General features: G+C 47.7%; 1 protein-coding gene across 1 annotated transcript; it reads left to right on the top strand.

Moving 5' to 3' along the window:
* On the top strand, nt 1-24603 carry ARHGEF33 (Rho guanine nucleotide exchange factor 33). Its single transcript, XM_068397665.1, has 16 exons — nt 1-22; nt 3421-3470; nt 8537-8701; nt 10328-10449; nt 11347-11489; nt 12835-12894; nt 13905-13916; nt 14051-14263; nt 14904-15033; nt 16220-16352; nt 17156-17239; nt 18141-18224; nt 19036-19184; nt 20088-20246; nt 21960-22721; nt 24465-24603. Exons 1-16 carry the CDS (start codon nt 1-3, stop codon nt 24601-24603), a joined length of 2427 nt encoding a protein of 808 aa, XP_068253766.1.
* The last annotated feature ends 1282 nt before the right edge of the window (nt 24604-25885 follow it).

The following is a 25885-nucleotide window of genomic DNA, read 5'->3' as shown; positions in this document are numbered from 1 at the left end:
ATGGACTCAAACAAACAAGAAGGTAAAGCATCCTCTTATTTCACTTCTTGATAGTATAAAAGACAGCAAGGAAGAAACTTGCTCTCATATGACCTGTATGTTGGCAGCTGCCAGCGAGCCCCCCAGAGCACCTCTTAGCCATGGCAGCAGTGGGCAAATGTTCCCTTCTTTTAGTTTCATAGAAATATCTGGGGTTTGAAGTTTTTCTCTTATTTTAGAAACACCTCCCTCTCCCCTCTGGAGAATAATCCTGTGGCATATGCAATGTCCAGCATGGGAAGTCATTCCCCTTTCTTGCCTCAGACCCACCTCTGCCTTGGGATGTGCAGAGACTTCTAACTGTCAAAAGCTACATCTTACATGAGGGCACTGTGATGAGGATCTGCTTCTTTCCCCCACATGCTTTGTTGCAAGGGGTTCTTGTTCATGTCAGTGCCACAACCCAGACTTCTGCACCAGTCCTGATCTTGCAAACACCAAGATGTATGCAGGCCATGCCGCTTGCATGCAACCAGACCTGCTACAGTCAGTACCACTTCTAGAAAGTCTGAAAAGCTCAGGGTTTCAGGTCCAGCATTTTAGTGGTTATCAACCAGCTTTAGATGTTCTTCTTGCAGAGGAATGTGGGGCTGACTTGCTTTCCACGCCAAACCCCTTGCAGCATCGTGCTCTGCCTTGACACCTCAGAGGTGACTGTGCCCATATGCTGAGGAACTCTTGAAACTATGAGGACTAGGGGGAGCAGCTTTAGGTGTGCCCATAACTGTCAGCTCAGGAGAGAGCCTGGACCATCTTTCCCTCTTAAAAGATGCTTGGTGGTGCCAATGTTCATTCATGGCATAGGTAATGGAGAGTTAATTTCTCTATTATTATTATTCTAATTTGACTAAATTGGGTCTGTGTACCTAGGCCCCTCCACTACAGCAGGCTGAAAAGGAAATTAACTCAGGGATTTTTTCCAATTAATTGGTATGCCCCCATGGGCTGCAGATGTTCACTGCAGAAACTAGGAGATAACCACAAAGCCCCTTGCTTCCCACAGTGCAACTGTGAGGAGCCTCCTCTGCTCCAGCTCTTAGCAGTGACTTTATAGAAATTATCTGGGTTTTGACTGGGTACATGCAGAGAGCGCTTCTGCTCGTGCTTACGGCAAAAGTGGGAGGTAAAAATCACAGTAGCAGGGATCCTCTCCCCTCCTTCAGTCTTGCTAAGGAGCAGTTCCTTGCTTTGAGTGTGTCCAAGGACATTACAGACTGATCCGTATCCAAACCCAAATGAAAGATCCCTACAGACTTCTGCAGGGCTTGAGTCGAGTCCTCTATGTTATACAGCAGATTGAAAAACACCCAAAGAAAATGTGAGGAGAGACCATGGCTCTTCCTTGCTGTGCCGCGCTTCTACCTGACACAAAGCTCAGCATTCAATACGTCCACCACTTTGCAAAACCAGCATTTCCTTGTTCTCCCAGCATCTGGTTTGTATTGTGCTATTAAGAAACATGCCCTCTTGCTCTTTTCAGGTCAGTCATTACCATCCCACAGTAAGAGTCCAGCAGTAACATTTACATCAGAACAGACATGTACCTCAGTTTTCTTGATTCAGGAGGATCATGGTACACACCGACTGCCTTCTCAAGCCTCAGCTCCAGGCATCATGAAAGAGCTTCATCTTTCACTTCAGGCCAAAAGTTCCTTTCTAGTTTGTGGGGTTGCACAAAAAATCCCCCCCCAAAAAGACCCAGAAGAGCCAAAGCTGAAAATGAAAACAACCTGTCATTTAGAAGCTGAAACGTGGGTCTTGGTGTGGGCTGGCTGATGAATTTTGACCCCAAACAGCTAGCAGTTTGGAGTCATGGTTACTTCTCCCAATCAGCCTGATGCCCCTTGTTTTCCCCAGGAGGAACCTCGGAGGATATTCCCTGGAGGGTCAGTGTCTGACCGTGCTACCCAACCCCATGGCTGCAAGACCAGCCAGCAAGGGGAAAAAAATTAGCATATGGGCAGAGAGGGACACACGGCCTCTCCTCCTCTGCCTCTCACTTCTGCGAGTCACTGGGGAATTTGCTCACGTTCCTCTGAATCAGGCCAAATCCTAGAGACCAGAACAGGGCCAATTCATAGGTGCCCTTGGCAGTAACCCATATTCCCCCTCAGGGGTAAAGAAATCAGAACATAGCTGTGCCTTGTAAAGCTCTGCCTTCCAGGCTTCAGCTTTCCACTTAATGCAGCTGCTGACTGCATAGAGTCCTCCTTGCACCCTTTTCAAGCCTCTGCAGGACTGAATTTCTGTGGTCTTAAAGGCTCAGGTGGGTAAGGCACTGAGCATCTGCAGTCAGCATGGAAAGAGGGAGCTTGCCTGCCCCTAGAATTGGGCCTGGGGTCACTGGTCGTGTCTGTGACTGACAGCAGAGATGGGTGAGGCAAATTCTTGGAGGCAAGAGAAAACCCACCTCATGAAGTGACATTGCCAGGTGAGAATCTGGGTGGCATAGTGTTTTCTGGGAGTGAAGGCCAGCCAGGGAGCCTGATGTAGGGAATAACAAAGAAAGTGATGGCCATTGGACTACAATTCCCTCAAAGTGCAATGGCAGCACAACCAGCGATAATTTCCATTGGATAACTGAAGGTTTTAGCATAGAAGAGCCAATGTTAGAAGAGGAAATAATAAATATGGACTTCTGGGTTTCAATCAAGAACCCATTAATGCCTAGAGATAATGTCTCTGCAATATCCAAAAAACTTCTGCAAAATAGATATAAGCTCCTCCATGAGCTAAGTCTGTTTCAGAAATGTTAAGTCTAGCTCCATTGTACAAAATCAGGTGGGATCACAATGCCACAAAAAACTAGGAATTTAAAACTGACAAAAAGATGTATTTTTTGGTGCTACTAAAGAAATGATTACTGCTTGGATGAATAATGCATTGTGATAAATGTAACTTAGGACTTAAAATACACAGATCAGATCAGCCTTTTGTGGAGATAATAGAAATATGTACAAATATAGTAGAGGATAAAATTCACAATTTCAGAAGAGAGATGGATCAGTAATGCTTTAGGGGAAAAAAAAATGTTACTTAAGGCTGGCACACAGAACTGAACTTCACAGGGAGCAATTTAGTGCTAATTGCATATACAGGGTTTCTCACCTCTTCACATGGATCAGCTTTGGACAGACACAAGACAGCAAATGAGGTGAATTTAACATCTGATTAGGTGAATGGATCACATTAGGTCAGCCATTCCTATTTCATAATTGCAGTTTATCTTACAAACGATATGGTGTTCACACTTCCTAAAGTGAGACTTGAGTCCTTTAAAACTGATTTGTACCTCAAGAGGGACTTCAAACCCTCTGTTCCGGTTATTTATAGCAACCATAATAAGTCATTTTAATTGACTGAAGTTCTTTATTCCCACAGGAGAGACTGAAAGTGTGCCTGTGAGTACCCCTGCAACACAGATTTCCCAGGTAAAGATGAGCAAAATGCCCTTAAATATCTCCAAGAGTTTAAAGAATTACTAATAGATAAACAGTAGTTAAAAAGCTAAATTAAGTGGAAGGAAAAATGTAGGCACTTAAAAGGAACACGGCAACTAAAATGTGCACACTGCATGAATAAATGTCATACATATCACATCTTGGGCCTCATCTTAAAAGACACTTCAGTAAAATTTCTCTGCTCACAACTAGTTGTGTTTAGACAGGTGATTTGTGAGCTCAGCTAATTAACTGGCTGGCATCATTAGCACCAATTAGAGAATGTCAATTCACTGGGCCGGAGGGAGATTTCATGGCTGAGCTCTGATGAGCTTTCATCAAACTTGATGAACTGTCCCAGAAGCAAGGATGTGTTGATTGACATGGGGCAGGGGTGTCTTCCCCAGAAGGGTACCAAGTATCCTAGGGGGCTCTGGGTTACCCTGGCAGCCCCACAGCTCCTTGGACCATGGGGTGCTCTTCTTGCCTGATAATCCAGAGCAGCCAGGCTAGCCAGAGCTTTCAGTCTTGCTGCATGTCTCTGGCTCCCCAGCCAGGAGCTTGGATACCCTGTCTTTGAGCCCACGTTGGCTCAAGGTGATCAGGACTTCCAGAGCTCTGCGGCTGCTCTTCAAGTTGATATTCTTGCTGCAATTAGCCACAACGGATGCAACAAGATTGTCTACACCACAGCCCGGGAGCATCCTTCCTGCAAGATACAGTTTCAGTGTTTCCACAGTGATGTTTCTTATGCATTTACAGTCTGCAGGAAACACAACAGAGCACTTTAAACCTTGATTTGGGTCAATATGGAACCGTTTTCTGAAAGAGAAACGTATCCCTGAAGTGGAAACCCTGTCTATTTGAGACCTCCCTTGTCACCATTGCAACACTAATGCCCATAACGGCTTGTAAGTGCACCATGGCAAGTGGAGAAGATACTGCTTTCCATTAACTAGTCAGTGCTTCTCTTGTCTCATCCTCTTTTCCCATCCAGACAGTTCCAAGCACGAGCTGTGACTGGGTTGCTGACACAGCTACTCATGGAAGCAAGGGTTCCCTCTCATCCTCTCAGTGGCAGCCATGGCAGTAAACGCAGCTCACCAAGGCTCTGCCCTCTGCTTTCCATCCCAGCCCTTCCTTACATAAGCCATTCCTGTTTCCTGGCCATGAGCATCTCCCCTGGGCTGCCTCAAAGTCTGAACAAAGCTTTAGGCTGCAGGGACGGTCAGTATCTTTTGCAAATGGCTCAAAATACTGGCACCCACCAAGGAAGGATGGGAAGGCTCTGCAGTTTTGCTGCCTTTGGTCCTGGAAGCAGCATCAGTCCTGTCTGCACTTTGGGACAGTACAGTAGGTGAGACAAGAGTAGAGGCTCAGCAAAGGAGATCTCACAGCTGTTTTATATATATATATATATATATAAATATATATAAATAGCTCCACTCTTGCAAATTCAAAACCAGTCTGAAAAATGCTCCTTGTGTGTCTTCCAATCTCACCCTTCTCCCCTCTAGCCTCCATTGCTTCCTCCATGTGGTCACGGTTCCTCCCTCCATGTTGGGAAACGCTTGCTCCCCTCTCCAGGTGGACTTCAACAGATATTCAACAACATATTCCCGTTGGGCTGGAGGACAAGTGAGAGTCACAAGTGACTGCTTCTCAGTGTCCTGTTAATCAGAGTCGTGCAAAGAGAAGCGGAGAATCCTTCATTTCCCCTTGGGCAGCTACCCACAGAGCACAGCACAGCGACTTGGGCTCACTAGAGATTTTACTTGCATGGTTTTTGCACACAGAGCTGAAAAACAGCAGGGAAGCAGGTGAAATGGGAGTCATGGTCTCCAAGGAAGACATAATTTGCTATAGATGCATGGCGCTGGATCCCTCACTGCATTGCTTTGTCAGGTTTGACGGTCACACTCCAAAGGCAGGTGGGGGCTGAAATGTGTATCTCATACTAAATTATTTAGATGCCTAAATGCTTTTTTTGAACAGTTCTTGGACGGGTTCTAAGGACTCCCTGTGACCATGCAGATTAATTTATCCTCTAGGCATTAGGTAGTTCAACTTAAGTTGTTAAGGTGTGTTCCTCTTCAACTGTATTTATTCCTATGGATAGGTGAGCCAGGGCAACACATTACAGTTAAACTGTTGCCAAGTTTCCGTGGTAGGATACAATCTGTCTTTTTTGGTATGTGTTGCACTTTAGAAACTTTAGAAACACTGAATTGGCTTGACTTTCTAGGGTTCACAAATCTGTGAAATGTCTCTCTGGTCCTGTAGGCATAATCACTTGGGCAAGACATAAGCATGAGCTGATGCTTCAATGGCTTCTATTTGTTGTAACAGCCCATGGGATTTAAAGGATGGTTTTCTACAGCTTGTAGTTAGAAATGAGCTCAAGCTAAAATCCACAGCTCAAGCACTACACTGCACTTGGCAGGAGTTCAAAGATAATGTGCTGTTCCTGTACCACTCTACTCAATTTTGGATCAAACTTGCATCCAATGCCACAAGGCTGTGTTTCCTATGCTCTGAGCACCAAAGGCAGCAGAGGAGGGAGTTCTCAGGGCTTCAGCACTTCATGTCCAGCCATATAAGCCCTGGCAGATATGGCTGATTGGTGTTGCTGGCTGCTTCCATCCATCAAGTGGCAACAAAGGGAAATGCGAGTGTAAGATGCATTTCAGTGTCTGAAATAGCCACTGCAAGCTGCATGGGGCTGAGGAAGGATGTACCGGGCAGGACAGACCCAGGCTGGGATCTGGAGCACTGGGAAGGATACACAAAGAAATCAAGCTAGCACTGTGACTGCAAAAGCAGAAATTGGCCAACAGTGAACCCCAAAATAACAAGTGACTGGCTGCTCTTGGAAGCAGAGGATATTTTAGTCCAGCCTCTAGTCCAAATCTTTCTTTTGGCGCCCTGAACTCTGCTTTCACAGAGAGTTTTGATGCACGTGGACACCAAAGTCTCTGCAGTGGTCCCTTTTTGCTGACTTTTGCTGATGCCTAGCAGTTTTTGACTCTGAAACTTCTAGATCAGCAATGACTGCCATCCCTGTACCCTTCACAAAGGCTCTGTCTAGTTTACACCCTTTCTGGAAGCATCCGAGGAGGATATGGCCAGGCTTGTGGGCAGAACATTTCATTTTGGGCTTATTCTCCTCAGACATAGTTATCTCCAGGGCCAGCTTCTGGACTGCTCACTGCTAGCAAGACTTGAGGCTGTGACATCTCCATCCTGAAGCAGATCACTAAAATGAATAGCATAGGATAGAATAGAATAGCATATTTCATCGGAGGGGATGGATCTGACAAATCACCCCTTTTCACTTGGAGGAAAGCGTGCTACGCCTAAGCCCTGATGCAGGCTAGCAGGGAGACTGCCTTGGCAATATGAGCTCAGTGTGGAAGTGTGGCAAGCACCTGTGAGCAGGATGGGAATATTAACATTTTGCACAGTTGCAGTTCTTTATATACCCCCACTTCTCCAGGCACGTATGTTAGGATGTCTGATGACGCTCAAAGCATCTGGCTCACTCCCCTAGGCTGAGATATCAGAAGCAGTATGGTCATTGCCTCCCCTAGCAGCCATGGGCCCAAGCAGCCCCTCTAACCCTTCAGGCTACACTCACAGGTCACAGGGTGACAATTCCTGTGACACAGGAGTGTCACAAGAAGGTGTCCACTGTGGCCAGGAAGGGTGGGTGAAGGTGTTGAACCAAGGGGTCTGGAGCTCCAGCTGGCTTGGGGAGTCAGGGTTGACTGACTGAGGAGGGAAGATGTCCTCAGTCTCCTGCTCCTCTCTGCCCTGTCCCAGCTCCTGTCAGTCCCATTCCTCCTACCCAGGCAGATCTGGGAATGTGTGTCCAGCCAGCCCAGACTGGGGATTGTGGGGTAAGCACTGGGGTAGGAGTGGGGATGTCAGGCAGATGTCCTCTGTAAAGACACTGCCAGTCTTGATCAGAGGAGGATGGTGCATGCCATTGCCCTGAGGTATCGGAAGCCATCTCTGCTCCATTTACAGGACTCAAGCGCCTGAGTTCCCCGGGGTGGCTGTCCTCTTACCATCAGTGCTCCAGTTTTGGACTCAGTTTATAACCAGATGTTAGGCCGAATTTCTGTTGTAAAGGTAAAAACCACTGGTACCAAAGCGCCTTGGGCCGCGACCTCGCCGTGGGCTTTGTGCAGGCAGAATGAGCACCTTGCTCACAGCAGTGGGGGCGGAGTTCAGGGTCACCAGCCCAAGCTGCCCCCAAAGAGGGTGTCCCCGCTTAGCCCTCTGCAAGCTGCCTGCCTCCCCTCACTGCCCACCTCCACACCTGCCTTGTCTGCTCGCTATGCCAGCCTGGCTCGCCCCGGTCTGTCTCCTGCTTCGCCCAGCTATCAACCGGCTGCCTCCAGCTTAGGTTGTGAGCTCTTCCAGCAGCACTAGGGCCTCTAGGGACAGAAAACAGGGAGAGTGGGCACAGTATCGCTGTATGCCGGGGGAAAAATTCCCACTCCCTCCCCATCACAAGTTAAAGAGCTGCCTCCTTCTCTAGAAAAGGCCCGCTGACCAAGGACAGAGCTTCTCCACAGCCCTTGGAGAGTGAGGAGGTGTTAGACCTGTCTGGGGAGAGCACCAGCCCCACGAGCATGTGGGGGAGGAGGACTTGCTCAAAAACAGACATGTTCTTGATTGCTTGGCTGCTTTGGGGATTGATAATCTGGCTGCTGTTATTGCAAACCTTCTTGGCATGTTTCAGGCTGTCCTCTCCTTCTGCAGACTGACAGGCTGCAAACTGCCAGGGAGCCTAGAAAAACTCCGAGTCTAAAAAGGGCACATTGACTGCCCAAGACAAACACCTCCTACCCTGTACTGAGGCTGCAGCAGGGACTGAACCTCTCCCCATGTCTCCCAGCCATGACAGGAGAAGGAGAAAGAGGACAGCACCTTACAGGATGGGTTACACCCAGCCTTCATGCCACTCTGAACCATGGGTGACCCTTGGGGACACAGCCACCTGCATCTGGGAGGAGGGACTGAACCCACCATGTTTATGGTTCCTCTAGTTGCAGGCATTAGCCTCTGAGTTGAAAGCGGGTTTCACAGAAGCAATGCAGGAACTGTCGCGAATCCAGCATGGCGAGTATGCCCTGGAGGAGAAGGTCAAGAGCTGCCGCTGTGCCATGGAAGAGAAAGTGGCCGAGATGAAGAATTCCCTCAACACATTCAAGGTAGGAGTGTGACCTGTGGGGGGGCTGTATACCTGCCACATGAGCTCGGGTGGCATGGGGCAGCATTCCCTTGCCTCCATCAATCCTTCCTGCTTGCAAAGAAAATGAGCTGGCAATTGTTCCAGATATATCTGGTGCACTTCCTTTGGCTTTGTGTCTCCCCTGACTAGTCCAAGCCAAACATAACCCACGCCCTGGCCTGTTCAGCCTTCTTGATGAGCCATGAGACAGTGCTGCGAGCTACTCTGGGCACAAGCAACCCTTGCTCTGGGCTGCATGTGCAATGGGCATATAGCCTGTTTGCAGCCTGCCACTGGGCCACTGTGCCATACCTCTCCCTAGGCCAGGTCTCCTGCATTTCCTACAGGAACCAAAGCCGCTGGGGAGCAGGCAATTAACACAAAACCCTAAAGTCTTTTGAAGTTGCATTCCCACACGGCTGGGAGGAAGTGCTGCCTGGTTTGATCTGGCCCAAGAGGATAAAGACAAAGGACTGGAGAGAGAGCCTAGCAAGGAGGCTTGATGTACACTTTAAACCGCCAGTGTCTCCATGCAGAAACTGGATGACAGCCGGTGAGGAGGCAGGCAGAGGAACTGTTTTATTGTTTGTATGGTAAATTTTCCCCATGGGGTTCTGCTGAGTCAATAATAATACCTTGTGAAGTTAAAGTGGGCTGCTTACTGGAAAAGCCCATTACTGACCCTGTGACAGGGAGACGCAGACGACACTGGGCAGAAGGAGCCCTGTGGTCCCAGATGAGCAAGGCAGACAAGAAGTGCAAGGGCACATGGCAAAGGTCTCAAAGCAACCAGAGGCAGGGTTATCCAGGACATTATTAGGGGGAAAAAGGGGTTTTTAAAATCCAGGTACAAGGAATTACGCAAGCAACAGGAGAGGTAAAGGCTGCTCTCCCTCTGCTTCATGCCCATGTTGGCTGTCCAAACGTTGAGCTCCCAGTGAAGTCACATCCTTGCTTGGGGGAAATCCCTCCAATTTACAAGAAACTCTTGAGTCTCTCTTCTCCATCCTGCTGCTCACGTTGATGAAACCTGCAGGAACTTCATGCATCAGAGAGCTCTACATCCAAGTAAGGCTTCATTGAAACTGCCTGAGGGAGGACGTGCTGACAGGGAGGTTATGGAGGGCCTCATTTCCTTAGGAAACCAGGCTAAAAATGCAGCTCCAAGGCCTGACTGGCAAAAGCTTACACATGAGTGATCACACTGGGATGTGAACCAAGTGCAACATGTGAATACACATGCTGGAGAACTGCAGAGGGAAACGTGCTTCCTCAGGCCCACCTCCAAATGCCATTAGAGGCAGGAGCCCTCCCAGTGCTTTCAACTGCTGGTGGATGAAGCCCTATGTCTCCATCTCCCATCAGTGCCTTAACCATGCGACATCATGCTGGCTTAGGGGAGTCGCCTGTAGTTGAATTAAGGATTGCCATGCTGTGCATGGCATGTATTACACACACCGGACTTGTAAAGGAAGAGTGTCTAATCACAGAGCCACTCTCTGCAGCACCCTGAAACATCTCTAGTGCACACCAGTCAGCATTCAAAGCTGTGCTATGCAAGGCTGATGGGCACCCTGGGAATGCTGTGCTTTTGCCTGTTTCTCAGGAGGAGCTCAGCGATGCAAAGTCAATGATTGAAGAAATCAGTGCCAAGCAGGAGGAAATGCAACAGAAAATTGAGCAGCTGCAGCAAGAGAAGCGGCGGGAATCACGGAAAGTAAAAGCTAAGTAAGGGCTCAAACTCCAGGGCTCTGGAAGTGCTAATTAGCAGTGGTGTCCATTTTGTTAATTTTCTTATAGCTTAATTTCTTAATCTTTTAGTGGCTGGGCATGTGTATCAACACTGATTATTACTGGAAGCTCTAGCCTTCAGTTCACCCCAGGCTTTTAGACACATAACCCACAAAACAAACACAGCCGAAAACCACCAATACCTCACTGGGATTCCAACAGCAAAATAGCCCCAGCAGCTCTCAGGGAAACCAAGGCCTGGTGAAACACACAGACCTGCTAAAGACACATTGGGGCAGGAATACTGATGAAAGTCAGGAGCGTTCAACCATTACAAGCTATTCCTAAGCCACCCCCAGTAGCACTGCAGTTTTTCCTTCCAAGCATGCAGGACTCAGTGGGCTCCTGATGGTGCAGTCATGCCCTGCTTTCCTGTCACCAGCCTCTTCTTCTCTGAGCAGGATCATGCAGGAGCATGTTTGCACACTGCTGGGCCACACTGTTGCTGTGATGAAGCAGACGGCTCGTCCATCTTGGCCCTGATTAGCCTCCTTCTGAAAACAGAGTTTTGATGATGGGTGTATAGCTGCCTTGATGCAAACATTTTGCAAATCTAGGCCAGCCCCTTAGCTAATTAAGCCATTTAATTAGATGAAATATGCTCTGCAAAAGAACAGATCTGAAATAACCTTCTCCTATAGCCAGTGGAAGTTATTTCCAGAACAATTGCTCATGAACTGCATCAAAGCCAAGTCCTTTCCTGGTCTCTGCTGGAGTCGTCCTACTTCTGACTCTGTGCTTGTGCTTATACTGGTGTCTGCCACAACTGCAGTGTAGGAGCTTCACGTGTAGCATTCATACTTTCCAACCGTCTCGTTCTTTGTATTTGTACAGAAGAGCACAGAAGGATGATCACGGGTCACAGACAGTGCCTACACCCCTCCAGGGCAGCCCATTTCGATCCATTAACCTCCCAGAACCTGTGCTGATCAATGAAGATTTTACGAGTCTTTTACACAACGTGACTTATGAAAAAGGTAGGAAATAGAGTAGGTAAATGCAGTGCCTTCCTCAGGTAAAAAAAAAACAAACCAAAACAGAAAAAGGTCACTAGGGTAAGAGGACACCAAGTTTTCCTCAGGTGACAGCAGCACAAAAAGAGAATGGGGGTGCTCCCCTCAGCAGCACTGCTCCTGGGTCTGTGCATGCACCTCAGCACAGTGTCTCAGGATAGTAACCTTGGTGCTGGCCTGGATTCAGGAGATGCTGCTCTGTGAACACTGTCCCAAAAGCCATTGCTTGCCTCCTCCAAGGAAAGGGAAGCAGGCTGGATCTTCTTCCATGTAATGCTAGCGGCACAGACAAAGAGCCAAGTAGGAGGCCCTCATAAAAATACTACAACCTGGGGATTTGTTTCTATGTAAGGGAGCAGGGCACAGAAAGGAGGATCACAGGGACTGGGCTGACAGAGAACACCTGGTGTCATTAAGGGGCCATACCAGTGGTTGATTTGACAAGGGGACATGGGAGCTGGTATATATACACACTAGGCTCCTGGTGTCACTGCTCCTCGCACATACACACTGCTAGGAGAATCACTGCCCCTTGTTAGCTGCGGAAGCTGCTAGCCCATGGTATTAGGGTTACACCTTGATGAGGAAAACACTGTCAACTGCCAAACACTTGTGAAGGTTGGAATCAAAGAAAAGGTGATGGACCAGAACCTTTTTTTCTATAATTAACTTTGGGGGTCTAAACTGGTCTATCACTCTCTTGCTGTTCAGATAGGAAGACATGAAAAACACATACATTTAAAATATCAACAGAGGTTGAATGAAAACCATGTGCTGTTTTCTATTCTGTTCTGCTCAGAATCTGACCAGTCATGACCTGCCTCTGCCCTACTCTGAGGTGATACGTTAGCCCTCTCCCTCACATCCCTCTTGCACATCCACCTCTCACACACGTCTCCCACTGCCCCTTTCTTTCCAGTCATCTCACCCCTCCACTCTTCAATAAGCTCCTTTCCACTCAAAATGGCAGCCATGTCTCTGTGTCAGGCCTCCATCCTCTTGTTCTGCCTGCTGGGTGCCTTCTACCCAACGTCCACCTACTGAGCAAGGACAAGTCAAGACTACTCACGTTCCTCTGCAGTCATACAGCACCAAGCACAACACGGACCTCCACATTAGCTTGCCTGCAGGTGCTACTGAAACAAAGACTGCAACAAGAGCCACAACAGTAAAGAACCTTCTAACAAGGGTGTTTCCATAGCAAGAATGTGAAAGACTGGAGGATCTAACCATATTGACTGGGCTTAGCAGGAAGAAGCCTGCTCTACAGCCATCTTCTCTTGTAAAGTTTCCCTTTGTTCTTCAACAGTGTCTGACACCAGGATCATGCCAATGGGAGAAGGAAGTGTGAAAGTCGTAGCAGGTCCAGGTAGGAAAATATCAAACTGTCAAAAAACAGTAGGACAATGATTCAACTAGAGTGCTTGCTTTACTGCACTGAAGAAGTGCTTTCATGGAATGTATTTCACAGGAATGTCTTTCACTTTGCCATGTATCTCCATTTTCATATTTGCAGTCGAAATAGGAGGGCAAACCTGTGTCCCTGAAGTGCCAAATACCTGACAGACAATGCAAAGGATTGATATTTGGCAGGGAAAGCCTTTCAGCTGCTGCTTTTGCAGGTTCTAAATGGCTTTGGAGAAAGGAAGAATTGAGGCTTACTGATATGGCAAAGAATAATGAGAGTGCCATTTTTCCACTTGGGAAGAGGAGTTTTTCTGGCAAAAATAAAAATCGGTCAGAAGAGAAGGGTATAGTAAGGGGACACTAAGGATCCTGGCCAGCAAAAGGACACATGAGAACAACCACTAGATGTTTGCGCTGTTCACTAGAAGCACTCACTGTTCTGGATAGCTCTTTTGCTTGAATACACTTGAAAAAAAAGAGAGAACAAAAGCTATGGAAAATGGTTCATTGCAACCTAAACTAAAAGTATTTGCATTAAAGCAATTTCAGCCCAATGGCTCTAATGCACCTGCACCCTCCTCTACCTTCTCTGTGACTTAATAGCCTCAGACTATCCCTTCTCTGTGACTTAATAGCCTCAGACTATCAGTCCTGCTGCTGCTGTGTGATCACATCACACTAACAAAAGTTTTAAAAGCCATGACAGTTTACATCCACTGAGAATGGCATTTAAATCCAAATTAGAATAATACTTTCTGTTTCTACAATACCTGCCAGTGAGTGTCATATTACCAAGACTTGAAGCGTCCCAAAACCCTGAAGTGCAACCATACTTGGAATATGTTTTTTCTTTTCTAACGTGTGTCTAATTTTGGACCTTATTTGGCCTGAAAATAATGTTGTAGGAGTGCAAACCTTGTTCTGCCAAAGTGCTCACCAACTGCACTTCTGTTTCTAAATTAACCCTACAAGGCTACAGCCCTTGTGAAGCACAGAGAATGCTTCAAACGCTCACTTCCAGTACTTCAAATGGATGATAATGCAGGTTAGCTGCCTTCTATAGCATAACCTGTCAACTGAGATGTCAAGATCCATGCAGTTATTTGTCATTGTAGGAGCAACCATAGAGACAGATGATAGCCTCAAGCCTTCCTTGACAACAGAGGGGCAGTCAAAAGTGCATCTGCCATCAACAGTGTGGAAGCAGCCCAAGGACACCAAGGACTGGGGAGATGAATACATTTCCAAAGAGCAACCGGAGAGAGGGAAAGACATGGGCCAAAGCAGATACACCTCAGCAGACAACATTATATGCGAACCCTCTTTGGCTGGTAAGGACAGAGCAGAAAACTCTGGCTAGAGAGGCTCAACGCTGCGTTCACCTCTGGTGTGAGCTGGTCAGTAATCAGCTTCTATGGAGGGAGATACACAAGCCAGTTTCTCCTCCTAGGTGGGGAATGCCTCAGGGCCTCAGTCTCCAAGACTTCTGGCCTTTGTATTTGCTGGTCTGTGCCACTGACAGAATTGCTCTGCACCCAGGACACCCATTCTCCTTTCCAAGACCTGACAGGTTCAGAGTACTGATGGGATTGTGACAGTGTATTTGCTTAAGTGGGTGAAAAATATAACTTCTCATTCCACAGGAAACTGATGTGAAACCCTGGTATGAGTTGTTTTGCCTTTGATTGCTTGTTTTATTATTCTTAGAAAAAAATGGTATTCATAAGGGAAAACACATTTGCTTTGGAGCTTTCTTAGCAAACTGTGGCTCCAGTCATGGCTGGGGCATGCTTTAGCATCAGGCTTCAATTTTATATTTTGGGGAAAGCTGACACACAAAGACAAGACATTGGTGTCACTTTTCGACAGTCTCTCCTTTCATGGTTTAATGTCAGACCACCAGTCTAACATGAGGCTGTCCTTGAGGTCAGCATTTCCTTATTTTTAAACTTAACCATTATCTTCTGGAAGCCAAAAGGCAGAACATCGCTTTGGAGCTGCTGGAGTCAGAAAGGAAATATGTCATCAACCTTTCTCTAATCCTGAAGATCAAAGCCACGCTGCAAGGGCCAGATGTGAAAAGGAGCACCAAAGAGAGAAGGTATTTGATTTAGTGTGCTCTCTCTTTTGGGGAGTTTTCTTCAGTCAATATTCTTTCTGCATCATCCTCTCTCTCACTTTTCTTTCATCCACACAGAGATCTTTGCAACACTTAGAGCTTATTTCTAGTTGAAAACTGGAGGCACTGGAAGGTTGTTTTTTTGCAGTGATTGAAGACTTTACTGCCTGTCCTTGCATCTTGTCCACGTTGCATCCCAAACAGTTTCACTACTACTTCATTTCAGTCTCCTTCTGAGTCCCATCAGTCTCCTGTTCTTCTTTCGCATGCCTCCTGCCTGTTTGGGAACAAAGCTTTGTGCATTCACTGCTTGCTTCTCCCAGTCCACAGCTCCAGCTCTAGAAGCTGCTGTGGGCATTAGCCCCTGGCTAGTGGCTGCCATCCATTCACTCAGCTTAGGCCTGGGAGTTCCTAGTCCCTAAGCACATTTGGGGAGCCCAGTCCTTACTAGCTCTCTCTTTTTTGGCTCTTTCCACTGTCCCTAGGAGTCCCACATCCAAGGAGCCACTTGATAGAAGTCCCCTGTGGGACTTGTGGTACATGGGTTGATGTGGACTTATTTAAGCAGGTACATGACACACACAGTTCAAACTGAAGCATGATAGTCCAAAGTGAGTTTTTATTATTATTCTTTTTCCCTAGGACCTTTCCATGTGGCAAAATATTTCGATAGTTGACATCTTCATTCTGATTCTGGATGAAATCAGCATGAAATAACAGAAAGGCAGTAGCACATTTTGACCAGCTCTGCATCAAAGGGTTGGCTTGTCAAAGGGCCTGACAAATGAGACAACAGACAAAGATAAGGAGCTCTCCTCCAAGCATTCTATGGGATGGCTCAGGCCCATGGTCCTGCTCCATTAGCCACAGCAGCATTGCCTTGGGCTTTTGAGTTCTGCAAATTCTGGTCAGCTACACAATGCACTGGAGAGTCAGCCTACGAAACCTTCAAAACACTGTAGTAATAGCCTACTGGAGAGGGTACCTGCGTGTACATAGCAGCCAAAACAGGGCCTCCTGGTGCAGCCAGGACTCCAATGAAAGGAGTTAATCATACCTGTGTTTAAAGCAAGCCTGTGCTGACCACCCATGAACACACACTTCAGCAGTACATGCTTAGGGCTGAGCTTCTGCTCTGTGTAACCAGTGTGACATCGTCTTCCTTCAGTTTCTTCCCCAACTCCTTGCGGTACCTGGTCCAGCAGCATGTGGATTTACTTCATGCTCTACAGGAGCGAGTCCTGAGCTGGCCGCGACAAGGGATCCTAGGAGACATCTTCCTGAAGTTAACAAATGATGAGGTATGTTACAGACCTCTCTGGACTTTTCTGCTATGATTCACGAAGTTGAACTGATGGCCCATAGGTGGGTCGAGATACCTTGCAGCAGAGGGGCTGTGCTGTGAAGCTGTGGGCTAGGGCCAGTAAAGCTGTGGCCTTTCAGCCAGTCTCCTTTGAGCGGAGTTCTGGTGCATGGTAGCCCCTCTGTTGTAGTACTTGGTTGGTCAGGGGGCATGCAGCCACATAGCACAGCCCTATAACAAATACAAGAGACCTATACTTGGTTGCAGGAGCCACACATGAGCCTTGACAGCTTGGATGTCTGTCTTCACAGTGAGGGTGTGAAAAGAGCATGTTTCTTATGCTTCCCTTCCCCAATATTTTGCTCAGACTTATGACAAGCAGGTGGGCAGGCCCCTTATCCTATATGGTTTGTAACCCCAAGTAAAACAGCACCTCCTTCTCAGGGTGAAGGTCTGCCCAATCCCTGGCGAGCAGTGAGACCTCTCCTGGAAGGATGTGTAAAAACTCATCTGATGCTCTATAAATTTTAAGTCTTAAATAAGAAAAGCTTCTTCCACCCCAGCCTCTCTACCTTTCCCATCTGCTACAAAGCTTTACACACTGTGCTCAACAGCTGAACACATTTCATTAAACAGCCTTTCTTGAGAAGTCCCAAGCCCTGAAAGCTTCACACAGTGCTCTGCTGCACTGATGAGCTCCCAGGAGTGATGGTAGGGAATCAACAGTTTCTCTTTCTGGCTGCTCTATGACCAAAAATCTCTCTTAAGTTTCTTTGTTCTTTTCTTTTCTCCTTTTGTAAGAATAATTTTCTGGACTACTATGTTGCCTACCTGAGGGACCTGCCAGAATGCATCTCTCTGATCCATGTGGTGATCCTGAAGGAGGTAAATTTCCTGCCTGCTTTACAGACATGTAATGGCTACATGCAAGCCTGGATCTCTTCCTGTTATACCTGCCCACGATAGGACTCTTCTGCCAGTCCACTTGTTCTGTTAGCAGATGCTAGTTTCCCGAACGTTGCCATGGCTGACATGCACCTACAAAAGGCAGCTTTAACATGTTCATCATTGTGTGTAACCAAAGCTGTATTTCTGCTGTGACATGAAATAATGTCTCAGATCAAGCCTCACAGACAGCTTGCCTACGTAGGTACATGCTATCCAGACCTGTTCCAGGCAAACAGTGTCTCCTGGAAAATGGAGGACTCATCCAAACAGGGAGACCAAGAGTGAGGCTGTAAGTGCTTTAGAGATAAAACAGTCTCTACTGTTCAGCTTCAGGTATTTGGTCTCATACCCTTGATTCTTGGTTTAAACTAGGAAAGTTAAGTATAAAACTAGTTTTAAAGTGCAATGACTAAACCACACCAGCTCGCTTCCAAGACATCTCAATTTTAAGGCAATCTCATTTTGTTCAATTCATTTGGGCCTAAACTAAGAACTTCATTCTGAACAACAGCATCTACCTAGCGTTTCAATGAAAATTAACTAGTGCACTTTAAACATACATCCCTACTTAATTAGGCTGTTTCCCTTGTAGGTAATCCACAACCTAAGGAATTTCATCCTTAGGACTAGCATTGCTGGTGGAAGGAGTTGCAAATACCCCTTTGAGAAGCAAGATGAAGACTGGTGTATTGTTGTGCACAACTGCCACTTGACTGGCATGCTCCTGTAAACTGTTATAACTACTTAGAATGTAACTACTCATTAAACCCCAGAACCATTCAGGAGCAGACATGTTTTATGGGTGGGAGAGACTCTGAAGTTGCTTTCTGTATTTCAGGTAGAAGAAGAAATCAAGTCTGATCTCTACATTCTGTTCTTCCATATAGTCCAGCGAATCCCTGAATACCTTATTCATCTACAGGTAGGGCCCCAGGATGGAAACTGTCTTGTTGAACTCTTATCACAACATGTGACTTTTAACTCAGAGCTGGTATTCAGGCCTGTACAGGTACAGGGCTTCTGGCTAACCCAGTGGACTCTCTGAAAAAAACCTTTGAAAGGGAAAGCCAGCTGAGAATAGCTTAATTTTCATAATTTTCACCTGAAGCTTGCTTCTATTTGCCAGTTTCTCCATTTGGCCTGACAGAACCAACTTTTGTCCCCTGGGAAGCCGAAAGCTCTGCTGCCTGCTGCTCTGGGAGAACAGGAGGGCAGAGATGGGGCACATTTACTGTGAGCTCCAACCTAACTCCAGTAACAGAGATGGCCTCTTTGCTCAGTGGTCCACATGCCTGTTAGCTGAAACACCAAGAGGGCTAGAGGCTGAGAGGGTCCAACAACCTTTCACACACAGAGCTTGCTGATAAGAAGAGTTCTGGTTCACAGGAAGGTTATCTGAATTGTACTAAAACATTTCAGACAAGGCAAACGACACAGAAAGAAAGCCCTATAAAAAAAAGAGATTGGTTTATTTATCCAACGCTAAACTCAACCAGTACATCACCCACACATCCCATGATTACATTTACAGTGGTTACTTGTGTGTATATTTGCACTGGAGAAGTAGGAGGCAGGCCCCATCCAAGTCCTTCAGAAACTGGTGCTGCCCAGAAAAGCTCCCACCAGGCAGTGCCATGGGCACTCCAGAGCACTAATCCATGGTCCCAATAGCACCTTCTCCCCAGAAAGGGTTAGGACACCCTGCAAACAGCCTGCTCTCCTCTGTGCCCCAGAATGTCCTGAAGTTCACGGAGCAAGAGCATCCTGACTACTACCTGCTGCTGGTGTGTGTGCAGCGCCTCCGGGTTTTCATCTCACACTATAGCCTACTCTTCCAATGCAATGAAGACCTGCTTATACAGAAGAGGAAAAAGCTGAAGAAGTAAGCACAACATCAGCTCGTTCTCTCTATCACCAGGGAAAGGGAGGTGTGGGGGAAGCCTAGAAACAGGGGGTTTAGGTCCAGGCAAGATCAACAGGCACATTGCTTTGTTGAAATAAAACAAAGCCCTTTGCAGACAAATGCTGGAGAACGCCCACTATTGGCATTTGTCCTCAAAACTGAGGTCAGATTTAGGGTCAGCCCTTCTGTCTATGTCTGAGAGTGAAAGGAAAACCAGTTTAATCCTTCTAAAAACATATCAGCCACGTGTTTCAAGGGAACATTTGTTTCCTTAAGCTGATGGCAAAGTCACTCCCCAGTGGGAGAATACATGGGGACTTAGCTGCTTTGGCAGCTCAGGGCCCTGGTGGATACCAAGACTGTTGCCTGAAGCCCTCACAGGCTAACAGGAGAAAGAATAGTGCTACCTTATTTTACTGGGGGAGTGGGGCGACAAAAACAAAAGCCTCCCATAACCTGTTTGAGATGAACTGAGATAGAAATGACTCAATGTAGATTCTCAAGTTGTGGTTCAGAAGAGTTCCTTGAAATCAAGACTTTTTACTAAAATCAAAACCTGGTTGCCTTTGCTCCTTGTGATGATTCACTTGGGGAGCCAGACAAGTTCAAACTTCAAAGGAAGCTTCCAAATATGGAGAGTGGTAAAGGGTTGGAGCAGATTGCTGGGGAGGGACTGCTACTAGGAGAGGCATTAAGAACAGGACAGAAAGCTGGACACCCTGCTGACTGTGACAGGCTAGGTGGAACAGGTCCTCCCTTGGGGTGGGAAGAGGTGAATGGGAATATTAAGGTCCCTCCCAGCCCTGTTTTCTGTGATTCTACATGCTCGTGCTCATTCCCTGCCTTATTTCTTAGCACGACGATGGATTTCTCCTCCCTCAGGTCATCCCTGGTAAAGCTGTACAAAGGTCTCACCTCCCAGTGTACGAGCCAAGAGGTTTCTCCAACACCCAGCGCGACATCTATCCGGGATAGCGGGATTCACTCTGAAGAGACAATACAGTCGTTCCCACCAGCACCTTCCTCTGGCACAACAACCCCGTAAGCCTATTGTCCTAGTACAAGGCTTTCAAAGTAGGCTGAAAACTCTATCCTCACCCATACTATGCCAGTGACACTAGGCAGTTAGACTGTCATTTCCAAGACTACTCCCTGTGCATGCATAGAGAGATGAAGGGTTGTCTCCTTTCTGTTATCCACTACCATATGGCTTACAAGCAGGAAACATTTCAGAGCTCTACCCAGGGCTGTCAATGCTCTTGCTAGCTGTCTTAACAGTGTACCAGGGAGGACATGTATTTGTGTAGCCCTGGCTGCGGTGTGCATAGTAACACTCTACATAATTCACTGTCAGCATTACAAGAGCTAGGAAACACGACAAAGGTCTCAGACTAGCAAAAAAAGTACTTTTCCACACAGCACATCATTGAATGATGGGATTCACTACCACAAGATGCAGGTACAAACAGGTTCAAAAAGACACACGACTAATTCAAGAAAGACAGGGCTACTGGTAGCACCGGGCAATCTTTGGCCATTTTTAGCCTACTGATAGGTGCCAACCGAGATGATGATCAGAGAAGCACGCTAGACTTGCCTATTTTCTTATGTCAGCAATTTGTGGCTGTTGTGCTTCCTTACATTATTTGACACTAACAAGAAGAGTCTGGCTTCATCATTCTGAGTCCCCTCAAATGCTAGTGTTATTAGATCAATCCCTAGCCTCCTTCTCACCAGACTACCCAAACCAATCTCCCTCCCCTCACAGACATGATGCTCCAGACCCCAATCTTGGTAGACTCATCTGGCGCCTCCCCTGTTTCCCCACGTTTATCCTGAACCGAGGACCTAACATGGGTCGAGGTGTGGCCTCACCAGCACTGAACAGAAGGGGGAGAAATAACTCTTCAGGCTCTGCTGGCCATGCAGCTCCTAATACAGCTCAGGTCAGGGTTTGCCTTGTCTGCCATGAGAGCATGCTGTCAGCTCATCTTTACCCTAGCATTGGCTATAACCCCAGGTTCATACCAGGGCTGCTGGTCAATCCAAATCTTCCAGCCTGGTCTGATGCATGGCGTTATCTTGCCCCAGATGCAGAGCTCTGCACATCTTGAACATCACAAGGTTTCTGTTCCCCCACTCCATTCATTATTTTCCCAGAAGACGGCAGCGAGACTTTCCTAACTAGTGTTCGTTAAGGGCCATGGAGGTGCACACCCTGCACCTAATACCTCATCCAATGCAGTACACTCTGCTGATTTACCTAGAATACACGGAGGGTAGGAGCCCTCCAAGTACTCCTGACACACTTCTGGGGACAGAGTCACCCAACCTAAGAGAGGAACCTTGTGCACCTGAAAGGACAATCAGACCACAGGAAAGTAAGACACAGCCCCTACATTACAGAAAGAGAAGGAAAGTAAAAATCCAAAATGCAGATGAACAGGAGAGAGATGGAACAGTTGGTTTCTCATCTCAGTTTCTATTAATTTCATGGAGTAGAGTACAAAAGTCAGCCACAGCTGTGGGATAAGCAGTTGTACCCCTGCAAGTTTGCTCCTGCTAACCCAGCCAGGCAATTTCTATCAGTGGCAGCTCTGTTACTGTTCTCAAAGATATGAAAATACCTTTTGGCCTTAAAAGCAAGAGAACGGGGCTGGGAGAGAAGGGGGAGGGGGTTTTGTCACACTGTCTCTTGGTCATCCTTTAGCATTCCACTTCCTTCTGTTTTGTTTTGTTTTGTTTATTTTTAAGGCATTTGATGCCCCAGATGAAGAAACCCCAGCCAACCGTGATGGAGAACATCCAGGCTGTAAAGCCCTCTGACTGGGAAATGGAAAGCCGAAAACATGAGAGGCCGGAGAACATCCTTGCATCCTCTCAGCTCACAGAGCAGGAACTCAAGGCTCTGACAGCCCCCTTACAATCTATCCCTGAAATGGAGTATGAAGCACCACCAGCTGATGCGGTGGGAAACACCGAGCGAGCCATCAGGACCTCTGTGGAGTTGCTGCAAGATGCGAGGAACTTTGCGCCAAGCTATGAAGAGTTTGACTACCCTGGGGAGGTTTTCACCCTGCCAGGACCCTATGAAGATGATGCCTTCCAAAACCTTGCTCTCTTTGAGAATTGCTCCCCGGCCTCTTCTGAGTCCAGCTTAGACATTTGCTTCCTTAGGCCTGTTAACTTCACATCAGAACCAGAGAGGACAGATCATGCCTTACAACCATTGCCTAAGAGCTGCACTCCTGTCAGCAGCAGTACTTACAAGCGTGAGATGTTCCACAGCAAAGGAAAGCAGCTGAGCAGGTCTCTGAAGGAGCTGCCGAGAAGCGCTGAGGGCATGAGTACCAGACTCTACAGCACACGGAGCAGCAGTGGGAGCCGGCTGCAGCAGAAGCAGGAGAGGAATGTCCAGCCTCACATGATCTCAGCCTCATCTCGAAGCTCCCAAAGGAGCTACTTCCCCCCACAGAGAGGAGCGAGTGAAAAACAGAGCTTTTTGGAAGTAAGGAGGCTTAAATAGGAGGAGAAAAAAAAAGGCACGTGGTGGTGCAGAAGCAGCGGCAGCAGCAGGAGAAAGATCTGAGATACAGTTAGGGCAAACATGCCAAAATAGCTTCCAAGTCCACGTGTTCAAAGTCCTCATCTGCATGTACATGCCCTAGGCAGGGACAAGACAGCTCCTTTTCACACATCTTCCCTGTGGACAAGCACGGCCTTAAGGCACACAGCTAGCTGAGTGACAGCTTGACACCCTTGAGACAATCTAGTCTCTTGTGTGTCTCTAGCTGTCACTGAGCTTCCCCCACAAGTAAATGTTGTATCTGATCAGGGTCACTAAGTATGTGCAAAGCTATTTGAAATTAGTGCTGTAGGGTGGCACCGAGTTAAAAAGGTGCCTTTCCACCCACTGTGAGGAGTACTGGGTTAAGAAAACCAATGGATTGAGTATCAGATCCTCAGCTGGTGTAAGCCAGCATGACTCGGACAAACTCAGCCCATTTACACCAGCAAGGATCTAGTCCACGGGTTTTGTTTCACCTGTGTTTGTTGCACAGGCCCACGCTAAAGTCTGTGTGAAAATAGGCAGAGCCCAGCAGCCACATCCCTCAGACAACCACTGGGCATGGCAAGCGGCACTCTAGCCCTTCAGGGACACCAGGTCTTGCAGGATCAATGTTTCTGTAGTCTGCAGTGCCTGTTCAGAGTCAGCTTTGAGCTGTCACAGTCAAGGGGGAAGATGCCCTTCACACTTCCCAGGGAAGAGGCCGAGGGTGTTGTGAGGTCCTTAGCTAGTTCCCTCAGTGCTGCCTGGAGAAACATCCTCCTGTTAAAATGAGGCAAGATGCAAATGAGGCTGTAGATGCAGATGATGATGGCAGGAAGGCTCCAACAACCTGACTGAAAAGGCAGCAAGGAAACCTTGAAAGAAAAGAGAGAAAAAAGCCTAGTGAGTGACGGAGGTGGTGGACGGCTGAGCAGGGGAGATGAAGCAGAGGGAGAAGAGCCATGGGAATACAGCCCTCCCAGAAACAGGAGCCTGTGAGCTCTTTGGCACTTATCTACATAGAGCTATGGCCCACAGCAGGGTTCAGGTGTGGAGCTAGTCCAGAACTGCAGGACACGTTCTCCCCCACAGAGCAAAGGAGACCACTGTGGCAGTGGTGGGCAGAACTGGAGAAAAGGGACTTGTCCAGAGCCTTGCTGAGAGGAACTCAGCACTCTCCTGAAAGGGGCAGAGATCTTTTAGTGGCCCATTCACAAGGTGTGTGCATGCTAATGAAGCCTTCTGCCCCACAGATACAAAAGCAGGCAGCAGCACAGCCAACAGAAGTCTTTCACACCATATCTGCTCAAGAAGCCTGAAGCCTCCCTGCCCTAGGGTAAACACTGCTCATGAGCAAGGAGAGGGTGGGAAATTCCTCTAACGCCCCATGCTGGCTTGCTCCCTCATTGGCAAAAGGGACTAGTAAGCTCCCCGTAAACAAAAAGCTTAGCAAGGAAGGCTCCAGTTCCCTCTAACAATGCTTATACCTCCACTCCTCTGCCACTGCCTCAGCCTCAGAGCCAGCAACTAGCTCTCTGCAGGGGTACCAGTGCTGCCAAGGTCCGAGTAACTTGTTGTCTCCCAGCCTTGCCAGCACCTCCTCACCCACCAGGTCCCTCCTAGCAGAGAGAGAGAGAGAGAGAGAGAGAGAGAAAAGGGGACAAGGATGTGAGGTTGCAAATGCTGGTTAAATTGTCTTTTCCCTTTTAGGAGCTCCATGCAGAAGACAACACCAGGTTCTGCCAGAAGGATGACAATGAGCAAACATCCTTCAGCGACCACAACCCGCGGCACGAGCCCAAGGGGGGTTTCCGGAGCTCCTTCCGCAAGCTCTTCAAAAAGAAATAAGCAGCCCCAAGAAAGGCAGGCCACAGCCTAAGCGTGACAGTGCTTCCCCAGGTCCCTGAGGGTGGAGACAGACAGTGAGGCCCCAAGATCCCCTCTGATTAACACAGTAGGTGAAGGGGTGGGGGAGAGGAGACTGTCACAATTGCCTTACAAACACATCCTGCTCTTCCTAGCACAGGGCAGGGCCAGGCTATGGGTTGAAGTGGAGCTCAGCCAGCAGGTCCAACAAGCACAGGAACTTCCTTGCTTTCACCCCTGCCTGATTTAACTTTCCTCAGAGTTTTGGAAAGCTTTGGCTGAATCCCACAGTCTTCTCCTCCCCCTCATCCTCTAACGCTGCTTGATTTGCCATAGATCTTTGCTCTTCCAAATTCAAGCAAGGTCTAATTTGGGCTCACTCACAACAGAGGGGTTACCTTAGCAGCCTTGGCATCCTGGCCAGAAGTCCGAAATTCCCCTCTTTCCTCCACTTTCCAAAGAAAAACCACCATTAAAGATGTCTTCCAGGAGGCCAGCTCGCATTACCCTGCTGATTTGAGAAGGTCTAATAAGCATCAGCTGAAGCACCTGGGCTTTGTACTGCTTAATCAGCAGCATCCTTTCTTTTGGACTTCTATCACTCCCCAAAATCCTCCTCCACCTTTTATGCAGCGTGCTGTTTCCTGAATTGCCTCCTGCTGTATGAATCTCTACTCCTGCTGTCAGAATTGCCTGTGTCTCCAGGCAGATGACACATGCTGAGCCCAGGGCCTGCCACAATGAGACAAAGACTCTTCTCCACCCTGTCTCCACTGTGGATCGATACAGACACTGACACAGTCAGCCAGTGTCCTGGCTCCCAGTCTGTAACACACGTGAAATACTCTTTGCTAGCTCTGTTTGGCCCACCACCACCTTACAAACCCCATCATGTGCACACCCTGCTTTGGAGCAGTTCTTCTAGCTAAAATTGAGGCACCAGGACAGGAAAGTTGATGGTGCCCCAGGTTCAAAGTCACAAGCCCTCCTTCTTGTGCAAGGATACTCTTCCTTCCACAAGGCCACACACACGCCACCCTCCTCACACCTCGACATGACAAACCCTCAGTAACGCTGTTCTCTGCAGAAGACTATAGCTTTTGTTAAAAAGAAAGTATGGAGAGAAACACAGCCCTCTGGTGTGATATCCATGGCATAACCCAGCAGCAAGAGCATCGTTGGTACAGGGCTGTGCTGTTAAGCTGACGTTGGGGCATGCTGAGGGCAGTTTCAAGAGGAAATGTGGTTTTATCACCTTATTTTG

Source organism: Nyctibius grandis, chromosome 1, assembly GCF_013368605.1.
Source record: "Nyctibius grandis isolate bNycGra1 chromosome 1, bNycGra1.pri, whole genome shotgun sequence".
NCBI lineage: Eukaryota > Metazoa > Chordata > Aves > Nyctibiiformes > Nyctibiidae > Nyctibius > Nyctibius grandis.
Note: the sequence above shows the minus strand (reverse complement) of the source record. Positions and strands in the feature narration are given on the sequence as shown.